The 12700-nt window shown below is 40.3% G+C and overlaps 2 protein-coding genes across 8 annotated transcripts in view; one reads left to right on the top strand and one right to left on the bottom strand.

Moving 5' to 3' along the window:
* Window positions 1-12349, top strand: part of CDCA7L (cell division cycle associated 7 like) — a 67840-nt gene extending 55491 nt beyond the window's left edge. For all 7 annotated transcript variants that reach the window (XM_083705299.1, XM_083705302.1, XM_083705303.1 and 4 more), the window contains 8 exons: window positions 323-442; window positions 1486-1869; window positions 3384-3458; window positions 4491-4676; window positions 5479-5610; window positions 8145-8294; window positions 8516-8652; window positions 9893-12349. In XM_083705299.1, coding sequence (XP_083561425.1) covers window positions 323-442; window positions 1486-1869; window positions 3384-3458; window positions 4491-4676; window positions 5479-5610; window positions 8145-8294; window positions 8516-8652; window positions 9893-9923 — 1215 coding nt within the window. In that variant the 3' untranslated portion in view covers window positions 9924-12349. The remainder of the gene's footprint in view (window positions 1-322; window positions 443-1485; window positions 1870-3383; window positions 3459-4490; window positions 4677-5478; window positions 5611-8144; window positions 8295-8515; window positions 8653-9892) is intronic.
* DNAH11 (dynein axonemal heavy chain 11) overlaps window positions 10737-12700 on the bottom strand; it is a 145622-nt gene continuing 143658 nt past the window's right edge. The window contains exons 81-82 of the mRNA XM_083705188.1: window positions 12060-12200; window positions 10737-11357 (exon numbers count right to left, since the gene is read on the bottom strand). Coding sequence (XP_083561314.1) covers window positions 11110-11357; window positions 12060-12200 — 389 coding nt within the window. The 3' untranslated portion in view covers window positions 10737-11109. The remainder of the gene's footprint in view (window positions 11358-12059; window positions 12201-12700) is intronic.

Here is a 12700-nt window from a genome sequence, read left to right as displayed (position 1 = left end):
CCTTAAGCTTTCTAAAGTTATCTTAGTATTCAAGCCAATGAGTAGACATTTTAAAGACACATCAGTGGAAGGAGAAAGTTGCATTTTCCAAAGGGAGGGGAGCAGGAAGGAGTTGCTCACCTGAATTATCTTGGTTGCTTTATCCAGGGTTGCATTTACCCTCCCATCTCCTTCAGCTGGGTTTTGTTCTTTCCTGGTTCACATCATCTATGCAGTAAACTGTTAAGCAGTCTACTCTGTTTTTGATAGAGAGGATCTTTTGGCTGTTTTCCTTTTTGCTTCATTGTTCAGCGAACAATGTGTATTGTGCTTGGTGTTGCAGGACATTCATTGTCAGCCCAAGTACCTGACTGAGAAACTGAGAGAGATTTTCAGAGAAGACACCGAGTCAGAAAATGAAGCGTTTGAAGGATTTGAAGTAAATGGAGAGGATGATATGGAGGTACAGGCCACATTTTTCATAATATTTATCTTCATATACCTTGGTCTCTCCTGTGGATTTGCCTCTTGTTTTAATAAATATTGTGGTTTAGGACTGTGACTTGCACTGAGGCTCAGGACTGAGAAGGCTGCAAAAAATTGATTGAAATTTACAGCCTACTAAACAAGATTTTCCCATACCCCTTCTCACATTGAGCTTTGCAGTGTGGGTACTGCTGCAATTTATCTCCTTTCTATACCATAAAGGTAACATCAGAACTGGTAACTAATGCTGCAGCTCCTTCCAATGTCACTGTTGGCCTACTGTCCAGAGGAGATTTCTCCCAAGTAGCACGGTCTGGGTCTTCTGACATTCCTTTTATCATGTGAAACTGAGTTGTTATTGTGCAGTGAAGGGACAGTAAGATTTAAATCCCAGCTTGAACTCTCCAAGATCTTAGGCATACAACTTCTACTTGCTACCTGATCCTATATATACCATATAGTCTGCCACTGAGCTGTGATCCTCAACCTGGAATTATTTATTGCAAAACAGTGTTGCGCATATCTACTCAGAAGTAATGTCCTTTGCGTTCAGTGAGACTTACTTCCAGGCAAATGTGTATAGGATTACAGCCTAATTGCAAGCTTAGTTCTGCACACCCAACTAATTTCTGTACATTAAGTGTTATGCATTATTTGTTGGAGGACTTTAGATAAAGTATGGTGCCTGTGAAGTCAGTAGTGTTTCTGCAATTAATTCATTGGCTATTCTAGAGCCTCATTTTTGGTCTATAATTGAACATCGTCGTGATTTATAACATTCTTGGCCTTGTTTTGTTGCAGCACATACAAGGAGTGATGCGTCCCTATGCTCAAGGCTGTCTTGATTTACATGAAATTAATCCATTTAAATTAAAAGTCAGATTACTTTTAAAAACATGCATTTTTAGTAAGGCCTGTGTAGAAATAATGAAAATGGTGTTTTTCATTCCTTAGTGGAACTGGAAATCATTGCATGATAGATGCAATTTTATTATAGGTTGTTTCATGCATTGTTTTTAGGCAGTGGAATCAGATCCAGAAAATGATCCATTATCCTTGATGGCGGCAGAACCAGAAGAAGAAGTGGAAGTGGAGGAAGGCAGAGCAAATCCTTCCTCCAGGAGAAGTAGCTTTGGCCTTCGTGTAGCATTGCAGTTTCCTACCAAGAAATCTGCTGAGAAGAGGGCACCTAAAAGACGTTCTTCTAAGTTCTGCTTGATGGACAGTAAACACCCTTGCTCTCTTACACAAATAAAAAATAATAAAACTTGGAAAGTGGCAGATCAGGAAGCATCTTCAGGGTCGGAGGAAGATTCTAAAGAGGAAGATTCTAAAGAGGCATCAAATGAAAGCTCTAGTGCACTGCTTAAAAGAGCCATGAATATAAAAGAAAATAAAGCCATGGTAAGAACTGGGATGCAGGTGACATTGTCGTACACAAACTGTAAAAATATATTTCAACAGTCTTAAAGGTAAAGGTAAAGGTACCCCTGCCCGTATGGGCCAGTCTTGACAGACTCTGGGGTTGTGCGCCCATCTCACTTAAGAGGCCAGGGGCCAGCGCTGTCCAGAGACACTTCCAGGTCACGTGGCCAGCGTGACATCGCTGCTCTGGCGAGCCAGAGCCGCACACGGAAACGCCGTTTACCTTCCCGCTGGTAAGCGGTCCCTATTTGTCTACTTGCACCCAGAGGTGCTTTCGAACTGCTAGGTTGGCAGGCGCTGGGACCGAGCAGCGGGAGCGCACCCCGCCGCAGGGATTCGAACCGCCGACCTTTCGATTGGCAAGTCCTAGGCACTGAGGCTTTTACCCACAGCGCCACCTGTGTCCCTTCAACAGTCTTAGTTTGCACTAATAACGAAGAGGACGGAAGGAAATTGCAAGCTGCTACGGACATGACAATTCTAGACCCAAAGTATATGTATGTTTAAAAATTTAATTTGCCTTACCTTACTATATCAGTGCGCAACACAAAACACATCGCCTGTTATAGTCAAACTGAAAAAGCTTTCTGGAACAAAAATGTGGGCAGGCTGCTCACAATATAAGCACCAACACTATGAATGCCTAGCCCTATGCATGCTCAGGTCAGGCCTCTCTAAAAGAAGGCACAAAGTACCTTGAATTGAATCTGAAAGCAACTGTTAATAGCAGCATTTGGTCATGCCACTGAACCAGGGATAGGGAACTGGCACGCCTTCAAAATTTGATGAATAAAGGGTCACAGATTTCCCATCCCTCTGCTAAAGCATGGCTGAGCATTATGAGAATGAGCCTTAAGTTTCTGGGCTCTCCCAACTCTTTGCAGGTACTAACATCAGAAGATCAGAATTTTCTATTTGTTTTAGATTAAGCACAGTTTGCAATGTCAGCCAAATTCTAAACTCTGGCTACTCTAAGCCAGAGGTTAGTAAAAACAAGCTGGCTTCATAAACTATGATTTGAAGTTGCTTGTTTCTGCTAAGCACAGTTAGTCCGTGTTTGGATGTCAACAAGCTAAGTTAATCTAAAACAGAAGAAGTACTTTTGAATGCTTTCTTACAGTGCAGGTGGGGTGCATATTCTGTGGCATACAGCTTTATTCAAAGGAAGCACCACATTACAGTAGCTTCTCCTTTCAAGTTAATGACAAAACCCATCCACACCGGATTAATATGTGGAGTCATTGCAATTTTGAAAATGTGCACTTTAATTTTGGTATTTTGAAAACACACTTTGAAACTGAACAACTATAAACAGATTTACTTTCTTAAGATGTAGCATTACAGGACTTATAATTTCACATCAAAGGAAACCATAATAATTTACACAGAGAAATGGAGAAACGGGGGGGGGGGAATGAAAATTGCAAAGGACAATGCATATATTAAATATTTATCTATACAGAAGAAATTCAGGGTCATTTTTCTCATTTCAGCTTGCTCAGTTATTAGCGGAACTGAATTCTATACCTGACTTATTTCCAGTGAAAACCCCTACCTCAACTCCCTCGGTAAGTATCAGTAAATACTTTTGGGAAACCTGCAATGCACTGCTAAGATTGGCTGTGTGGATTTCTTTCTGAATTTTCCAATAGGTGCTACCCCAACCCCAGTGATACAGTGCTGTTTAAGAACTGCTTCTTAGGAGACATTCTTGACTTAGATTTTCAGGCCAACATTAAAAACAAATATCATGTCTGTTATGAAGTGTGTGCATACAGAAATACCAGCTTTCCCCTGCCCTTCATATGCATATGACTAGGAAATTATTGGGCTCTCACTAGTGTATTTTGTGACTTCTCCCTTCCAGTTACTATACAATTGCATTCTTTCATAACCAGCTTTACGTTATATGCATTCTGTTCAGGAGATTCAGAAAGAATAAATGTGTTTAAAAAACCCCTGCAAATTAACTGAAGGGTACGAAGAGCAACTTCAAACAGTTTTGTGCACCTCCTTTTTACACTGCAAGAATTGCTACTGTAGCATTAACAGCCATAAGAAAAGGGCCAAGTTAGACATAATGATCAACACTGTGAATGGATCTCCATCTCAGACCTTTATAAAAAGCATGGAGCAGTGGGATTAGCCCTCCCCCTCCTAGGACATTATCCTGTTGAATATATCCACTTATCAATTTGGGGGGGGGGGACATGCAAATGCTGTTAGGCATTGCATGTGTTTCCAGTTGGGGCAAATAGCAGCTTTGAAAAAGGAGAGCATGGCTAAAATGTTCAGTGGAGAAAGGGGTTAATCCCTTCCCCCAGGATCCCAGATCAGGATGGAGGAGTGCAGCTGCTATTTGTAGAAGTGTAAAATGCATTTGCGCTATCAGTTGTAGTTTGGCCCAAATAAGTTCATTTTATATGTGGAGATTGGCACTGTGGTATAAAACAAGACCCTCAAAAGGGTGAATTCGGAAAGGTTAAAGAAGTTGCATCTGTTCATTAACACAAACAGGTAAAGGCACTACTGCAGCTACATTCTACAAAATTAAAACAGACCTATGCTGACTCATTAAAACGCTCTGGTTTTTTTTCTAGAAACAGAAGAAAACACCAAGGAGAATGTTTTCAGAAGGCCAGATAGAGCGTCGAACAAACCCAACCAGAAATGCTCGTCCCCCAGAGAAATTTGCTTTGGAAAACTTCACTGCTTCTGCAGTCAGATTTGCAGAGCAGCTTAACAGTTTCAGACAACAAAAGCTCTTAAAGAAAAGACTAAAAGGGGTACATACCGGACTAGTTCAATTTTTAGTTTGTGTTGCTTTTAGAAGCCACCTCACCTAACCCCAGAGTATTTTTGGTAACAAGGACTGGAAAACTAAGGGCAAAGTGATCGGAAAACAAGCTAGTATTTTATTGCAGCCAAATAGAATAAGCTGTGGTGTGTGCTTGGTAGCAACTTGTGTTTGGTGCCTATGAAAGTATCTCTGGTTTGTAAATGGGTCTCAAAAGGTTGGTAATTGGATTAGTTCTTTTCGGGAGGGGGGGATTAGTTCATTCGTTTTTATTATAAGCTATAGAAAATAATGGATGCTGTAAATGAAAAACCAGTATTATACATTATAGTAGATCAAATAGAATATATTTATTCCTGTATGTAGTATGGTAGTATGTATTGTATTTTAAAGAAATCCAATATGAATCCTAAAATACTGCTCATGAGGGGAGGGGGATATTCTACATTTTTGTAGCACAGTTTGAAATGGAATATCTATATCTATATGTAATGTGCACAAGATAGGAAATAAATGAGACTCCTTCTTTCTAGAGTGATAAGGTTAGGAAATGAGGCTGTGCTGAGCACAAAGAGTATAGGGAGGTTGGTTTTTTTTATTTAAGTTGAGTTCTAAGCAGACAATTTGAGGAGGAAAGGAAAAAGAAGCACATTGAGTTGCAGGGGAAACACTTGCATGAATAATGAGAGGGGTTGCTCTCTGTTAAAATATATATATGGTTTTAATTGTTCTTAAAACAATGGAGCATAAAGTCATTGGTTTAAAGACACTGATGTGAGTTTCTTTCATAGAACAACTTGGGGACACCTAAAAGACGAAGATCATCAAAATACTGTTCAAACCGAACAGTTGAAGATATTACAGACGAAGAGTTAGAAAACATTGCAATAACAGTTAAAGATAAAATCTACGATAAGGTCCTGGTAGGTGCACCTCTTCTTCTTGGGTTTGATGAAACAAATTTTTTGAGCACATGTAATGCTTGAGATTAAGCTATTTTGACTTCTTTATATGGCGTTAAAATGTATGTAGTAATTAAATTGCCACAGCACTGTTTGTATTGATTTAGATGTGTCTTTCCTGCTGACTGCATGTAGAAGACACCCAGTAAACACTGGGAGACTGTAAACCCACTTTTAGGAGGGTGATGTAGCATCAGACCAATGGCACCAGGCATCTCCTGAGCCTCTACCCTCATTCATTTTTTGCTGTTGGAAAAATAATTTCTTAGCCTCCAGGCTTGGGGTGGAGGCTGTCATGTGTAAGGATGTTCTAGGAAGTGTTGAATGATTATGAGAGAGCTTATTGCATAAATGGCTGGAGCTGCAAGGTATCTTCCCTCCCATTAGTCCCCTAAATGTTAGCTGCACTCTCATCATGTTTTTGTGTGTGGACACTATGACAAAGTGCGGCAGAACATGCTTATGATATCCACCAATGGACTTGCCAACCCGGTCAGGGTATTAATAGAAAAACAATTGTCTTTTTATTAGCCTTTTAAAATTTTTATTTTAAATTTCAGGTAACAAAACATGCCCATACAGGGAAACAAATTAGTTGTTTTACAGAAAAGAAAGAAAAATAGCTGATTGTGTAGTTTTAGGCGTTCCAAGAAAGGCAATCGAATGCTGACATATATGTATAGCTTTTCGATTGGTTATGCACCAAACATCAAAGGAATTGTGTTTATGTACTATGTTGTAGAGGGATGTTTTCAAAGAAGGCAGTTTGTGTGGGTTTTGAGACATTCTGCTTTATCAAAAATAATCATTAAGTACAAGATGTAAGCTACCACCTATTCCCGCTTTACCTTGTTTAAATGAATGCAGTAATGTAAAAGTTTCATCCAGAAATTGTTCTTGTCAGGTATTACGAACATAAATAGAGCATAATGTTGAACAGGAATAATCAAACAGACCTTTGAGGAAGATAAATCTTAGATCAGGGTCTTTTAACTGAAAATCAAGTTTGAGAGAAACCCAGATTGTTGACCTCCCTGCATTTTGGAATCACCTTGTGAGGTGTACCATTCCAACTCCGCTTTGGAGAAAGGATTTTGCATCAGTGTTTTTGTTGTTGTGTGTCTTGTTAAAAAATAAGGTTGGGTTAGCTGGCGTATCCAGGCCATTTACATTACATTACTGCAATTAATTATGGCACTGTCAGAGGTGTAGCAAGGTCAGTGCAGATTTTTTTTTGTCACAGCCCTCACATTGGGGTGCTCGGGGTAGGCTTGGGAGTCGTGGGTGCGTGGCGCGCCGAATGTCACCCCCCTCAGCGATGACACCTGGGGCAGCCCGCACCCCCTTCCTACGCCTCTGGGCACTGTAAGGTTAATTTAAAATTATGCAGCCTGTACCAGACAATCTATCTATTATGCATCATAGTAATTTTAGTGTTATCATATTCCATCAGCACAAAATAAATACAGTGGTTGCGAACTGGATCCATTCTGGAGGTCTGGCTATATCCCGAAGTTTTCACAACTGGAGAGACCACTTCTGCGCATGCCGCAAAACACTTCTGGGTTTGCTGCTTTTGCAACCCGACGTTTACGTTACCTGAGGTTCCACTGTATGCTTTGAATTCCCAAAAGGGAATAACTTCAACATTCAAACTCCTTCCCAACAGAATAATTCCTGCATATGATGGCTGAGAGTATAATAGTCTGTCTTTTCCTTCAAGAGCCAAAGGCTCATGAGCTAGGGTACAATTGGAGGATGTAAACATTAACCCCCTCCCCACAGAAGCAGAAAATGTTTTACCTTATGTCGCTAACAAAATTAGAGAATAATAGCCCAGTTCGTGTCTGTTTTGGTTATAGAGCTCATAGCTCTTGGTAAGACTTAGTTGGTAATTTCAGTGGGACCGCAGACAGAGAAGTCATCTTTGTGCTGGTGGTTTCTTCCCTTTTCCCCATTTGTTGACTGTCCTTTTCTGAATTCTGTCTCATCCCCTTCTTTCAGTTGTTTGATTGCAGTCCCAGTTGATTTAATAATTTTGTAGCTTCCGGTTGTGTGGAGACAGCTTTAGTTACTACTTCATAAGTTTTTAGGAGTTTGAATGGGTAACTCCATCAGTACTTTATGCCTGTTTCACAGAGTGCTGTGGTGTAAATTTTAAGTTCACATCTGCATTGCAGCATTCCTGGGCAGAGATGTCTACCATTGAATTTTCTATTGTGATTTTTTTGCAGTGTTCTGAGCTTTTGATATAAGTCAAACTTTAACTTATGAAGGAGCTAAAGTGAACAATGTTGTTTCTTGGGGGCTTAGCATCTTTTTGTTTGGGATGGAGTGCTCCTGTGCATTCTCCTGATGTGTGGGCAGGGGGTGGGGAGCCTAGTTGCACTAGCAGTAATATTGTGAAATTCTGTGGAAGCATCAAGAAGTCTACTGTGTTGATTTCCAAACACTGTTCCTTTATATAATTCTCTTTTTTACTGTGCTCATACTAGGGAAGCACGTGCCATCAGTGTCGACAGAAGACTATCGATACTAAGACAGTTTGTCGTAACGAAGGCTGTGGGGGTGTGAGGGGACAGTTCTGCGGACCATGCCTACGTAATCGCTATGGAGAAGATGTGAAAGCAGCACTTCTAGACCCAGTAGGTATCTAAACTGTTCAGGTTGAGGGATATTGTCAAGCTACTTAAAGGTATTGTCAAGCTACTTAAATTATGGGAGCTCTCGTAGATGCATTGCTAGCATATGAGTCTTAAAAAACATGATATCCTCGTGTCTCTACCTCCCTTCCTGTTTCTGTGCTAAGCCAGAGCACCTATATTTGCTGACTAAAATAATTAATGCCCCTTTCTCTCTCTCTAAGGACTGGTTCTGCCCTCCGTGCCGTGGGATCTGTAACTGCAGCTACTGTCGCAAACGTGATGGTCGTTGTGCCACAGGAATGCTCATTCACTTGGCAAAGTTTTACGGTTATGATAATGTAAAAGAATATCTTGAAAGGTAGGAAGCTATTGGAATTTTATATCAGTGGTATGCACCAGATTTTGTTTGGATTTACACAGGTGATAAAAGCTATAAGAAACTGAAACACAGAAGTACACGAGGAACCACTGCTATATTCCCAAAATACCAGTCAGTAACTGAACTATATGTGTTTCATAGTCTGTTCATTACATCCCAAACAGAACTTATCCACCCCACATGTTGAGATGTGATCACTTGATGTGTAGAGACATTCATCTCAAAGCATGAGTTCTGCTTTGGAAGTACACATAAGCATGAGTTGCTTGTGGATTTTCCATAAATTCTGAAATTAGCCTACTTATCTGAATGTCTTTTTGTGTTTGTACCTAATATTAGATAACTCATCTTGAGTAGAGGTACTTTATAGCTGTCCAACTTGGCCTGTGGTTTGCTCAAGTCCCCCACTTTCCTGATTCATTATTAGGAAATCAAGAAATGGCTATAACTTTGTCTGAAATTTTCATTCATTTCTGTCAAAGTAGCCTTTCCAAGATGGAGAAAGCCTGCCCAATTAGAGACAAATAAGTCTAGGGGCTTTTGCACTGAGCACCTTAAAAATGGTGTGTGTGCTTTTTAAAGGCACTGACTATATAACTTGTTATTTTGGGGCAGAATTGGATGAAATCTGCAGACAAGTTGCCCTTCTGAGGGAATCAATCCTTCCAAATTTTAGAAGGATGGCTGAAGTGCTTTTCCTGTAAGGGCAGCCTTTACATTTTTGGGGGTGGAGAAAGGAACCCAGCCCTGCGAGGCACAGGAGAAAGCTGTCACCTCCCATGCCTGCCTGTGCTGAGAGAGCCCCATGAATGCTCTGTTCATGCAGCTGCCACTTTGGCACGGGTGGGCAGGCGGCCTCTTCCTCCTGGGAGAAAGGGGGAGCCTGCCCAGCTGCCCCAAGGTAGTTGAGGCACAGGTGGGTGGCTTCATTAAACTGCTCCACTGAGGGGCATGCACGTCAGCAGAGCCATTTCACAAAGCCCCCACTAGCTGAAAGTGGGGGGACTTGATCAGCTGAGAAGCGGACGGTTGAAGGAAGGCTGCTTCTCAGCTCATCAAGTCCGAGTGGGGGCTTTGTTAAACTGTTCCACTGAGCTTGCATGCCCTTCAGTGGTATGGTGGCCGAGGGACGCGGGAGCAGTGGCTGCTTAATCTACGATGTATCACCATCACGCTCTGCCCCTCATAAAACAGTCTCATTCTGCTTTTTCTTTTTCAGCCTGCAAAAGCAACTTGCTGGAGATGATTGAAAATACCAGATTGCAAACCTTCTCAACTTTTCTTTTCTTTTTGTACTTAATCAGAGTTTTACTACAATGATGTTTATAAAATATAGGACAGAAGTCATTACTTTTAAAAATAGATATTGTACATATGACAAAGATTTCTCAGGAAAATACCTGCTAAAGGAATCTGTGTTGTGCATTATTTGTCACAGTATGCTGCAAAAAAACTTTGGAGACTAAAACAGCTTCCATTAATTTCTATGGAGGTTTTTTTGCTGCTTAGAAATAGACTCCAGCTGCCAATGGTTTAATATTCTACATAGCTGCAAAACATGCAAATAGCAGCAGTCCATTACTTTTAAAAAAGGGATGAAGCACCTGTATTCCTTCAGTTGTTGGACTACAACTGCCATTATCGCTGACAATTGAGTCAGGAGTCCAGCAACACAGTAGGGCCACAAGTATTTTAGAAACAGTGCTAGAACAACATATTATTTGCCAGAGGGAGAATATTAAAATTCCTAGCATCCTACTGTTTATTATTTCAACTGCAGCAAATCTCTTTGGCATATTAGTTAAACTAAACCTACCCCAAAATATTAAACATTAATTCCCATATAAGTAGATGTAACTTCAAAAGCTTTTGAACTCCTGGGGGGCCACCATTTAGTCTGCACCCATACGCCCTGGCCAGGATATGTATATCCTTCTACACAGTCATGTGCATGCAGGTTGTGAGAACTGCAAAAGGAGATCGAACGTGGTACAGACAGGCAGTACATTGGCTGTTGCAGCAAACTGATTGTGGCAATAAGATGACTACTTTATACACTGGAGTATTTAACCTAAGGTTTATTTTAATATATTTTTATATTGATGTTAAAATGATCAGGACAGCACATTTCTTGAGATACACATCCTTTTAAAGATTTTTTTTTTTTGGTACCTCTGCCTACAAACAACGTTTCAGGTGTAAGTTGCACACACCGTTAAATTACTCATCTGCTTTTGAGATGTCTAGTTGTAGGTGCATTTTTATGTTCTGCATATTAGAGAGCTTTGATATCAAGCAGTGTGTCACTATCCCTAGGGCTGCGTGTGATAACGCCAAGCAATAACAGAGCAATATACATGATATTTCCCCGTGAACAAAGCTTTCCTGCTCAGGCTCTTATACCGTAGCAAAGGCTGGGCTAGAATTTTGTACCTGCTAAACTGCCAGAAGCAAGGCTACTCCAGCAAGCACCCACTTAGCTGGCTTTTCTTTGCTTTTGAGGTTAAAAGTCCAGACATATGTAGGCCCTCTAATTTTCGTTTTATACACTGGGCATTTATAAATGTTTTTTGTTTCTTGCCTGTCTGCTGGGATGGCTCTTACAAAGATGACTGGCATCGCTGGAGTCAATTCCTTTAGTCGGGCTTCAGCTATGACTCCAGCCTGAATGTCCCATCTAGCTCCTGTAACCAGAGAAACACAGTTTTTTTAAGAGTAGTTTAAGAGAATACCATTGAATGTATCTCTGGGGGTTATATCACTAGTATAGTAAACACAGCCATAGCATAATGCTAGGCATGGGCTGACTCACAGATTTTTGGAATACTGTAGAGAATATTGGGAGTGTTTATATCTTCAAGTAAGGACCTATAGAATTGCGTGGAAGGTATCTCAGCTAATATAAAATGCTGCATAATAGTAGTGGATTTAACAATAAAACAGTAGTACGTAATTTTGTTCTGTAAGGGTAGCCAGTGTGGTGCCACCAGATGTTAGTGGACTACAGTTTCTATCATTCATGACCATTCTGGGTCATTAATTGCCAGAGGGCACAATAGTGGCTACCTCTGGTATGTATAAGACATCTGGTATTCTGTTGAGACAGAATATTGAGTGTGACTTTTTCAGAGAAGATTGCTAGCACCTCATTTCATGTAAGCTTTCAAAATTGGAACAGCAGAAAAGAATATAAACTTGATTTCTCACTTTTGTACCATTTGGGCTGTACAAAGGACAGGTGTTTAGACCTCCAACAGCTTCTGGATTGCAACACTGGTACTTGTTGTATACTTTCATTTTCTGTGTCTGACACATTTCATGAGTGGGTGCCTAAATCTACATTTCATTTTTGAGTCAATAATGTTTACCGACTCTAGTAAACTTACCTTCCATAAAAAGACCAAATATATATGCCCCTTCCCTTGGTGGATGACCATAGTCCTCTCTACTTTTTTTGGTAACATCCGTAGTCAGACACATCTTATCCAGAGACCAGTTGTTCTTCCGTGCCATGCTTTGCATAATGGCTTTCAAGGGGAAAAAATGGGTTAGGTGGATGTATCATTTCATGGCTAAAAACTATGACTGTAGGTGGTGTGGGGTAATCTTAAACATAGCAAATAACATATAATTAACCTAACTCTGCTGCAAGAATAAATCTACATTTTCTTAAAAATTTGGGCCTATTTTTTTTTTGTGTCACAGATTTTTGCAGAAGCAATGTATTCCCACTGAAATAAAATGATCCTAGACGCACAGTCATTTTGCAGTCTAGTTACATGCTTTCTACAGAAGTGAACTGCTAAACTTTTCTCGATCGTGGAAATAGTATCGTAATTAATAGAACCTAATTTAATATAATTTTAGTGCATTTCTAAGATAATATCTTAAATTATGCTTCCATCCTGGCTCTCACCCAAGTACTGATAAGGCCCCATGCCTGCTTATTATATTCAGCTGCGTTACAGCTTTTGATACTTCTAGATCGTGCTATCTCAAGTATTACTTAAAGCATTGCAGATTCAGT

The sequence above is a fragment of the Podarcis gaigeae genome (genome assembly GCF_964106915.1).
Source record: "Podarcis gaigeae genome assembly, chromosome: 12".
NCBI classification, from domain to species: Eukaryota; Metazoa; Chordata; class Lepidosauria; order Squamata; family Lacertidae; genus Podarcis; species Podarcis gaigeae.
This window is presented reverse-complemented; position numbering and strand designations above follow the sequence as displayed.